The 495-nt window shown below is 50.5% G+C and overlaps 1 protein-coding gene across 1 annotated transcript; it reads left to right on the top strand.

Moving 5' to 3' along the window:
- Positions 1 to 233: 233 nt before the first annotated feature.
- Positions 234 to 461, top strand: LTS14_010984 (uncharacterized protein; the record flags this gene model as incomplete). The annotated part of the gene is made up of 1 exon (XM_064843632.1): positions 234 to 461. A coding segment is annotated over one exon (228 nt), but the record flags the coding sequence as incomplete, so codon positions are not given.
- Positions 462 to 495: the final 34 nt, after the last annotated feature.

The raw sequence follows: 495 nt of genomic DNA, 5'->3' as shown, positions 1-495 counted from the left end.
GTGGACTTTTCTCACTTTTGTCCCTTCATGTGATTACCTCTGTGACCGCTCAGCGTCCGGCAGATACATCCATCTGCGACTATTATACCACAGCCTTGTTGACGAACGACACGGCTGCCAACCAATACACTCTGTTGACACTATTGGTTAATACTGCTGTGATTGGTAACTATACCGAGGTATGTACGCGCAGAGGTTCATAATTCGTAGCCCTGTGCTAACGCTTCACGTAGCCGAGCAATGGAGTACGAGTTCCAGGCATCCTCAACCCCAACGGCATGTACAATGGGACTGCTGTCAACCTGCTCCCATATTTCAATGGCTGCGATATCTCGACCAACAATGGCACGGTATTCAACCTCGTCACGAACCCGCCAATCTCTCAGAACTTCCTCGACGGCGGTGGCGCTGCTCCGCTAATGAACAACATGCCTGCCAATGACACGACGTCCAACCAATAGTATGTTCGTGTCGTGTTCACTGCTCCGTGATAGT

The sequence above is a fragment of the Recurvomyces mirabilis genome (assembly GCF_035927965.1).
Source record: "Recurvomyces mirabilis strain CCFEE 5264 chromosome Unknown scaffold_164, whole genome shotgun sequence".
In the NCBI taxonomy this organism is placed as follows: domain Eukaryota; kingdom Fungi; phylum Ascomycota; class Dothideomycetes; order Mycosphaerellales; family Teratosphaeriaceae; genus Recurvomyces; species Recurvomyces mirabilis.
Note: the sequence above shows the minus strand (reverse complement) of the source record. Positions and strands in the feature narration are given on the sequence as shown.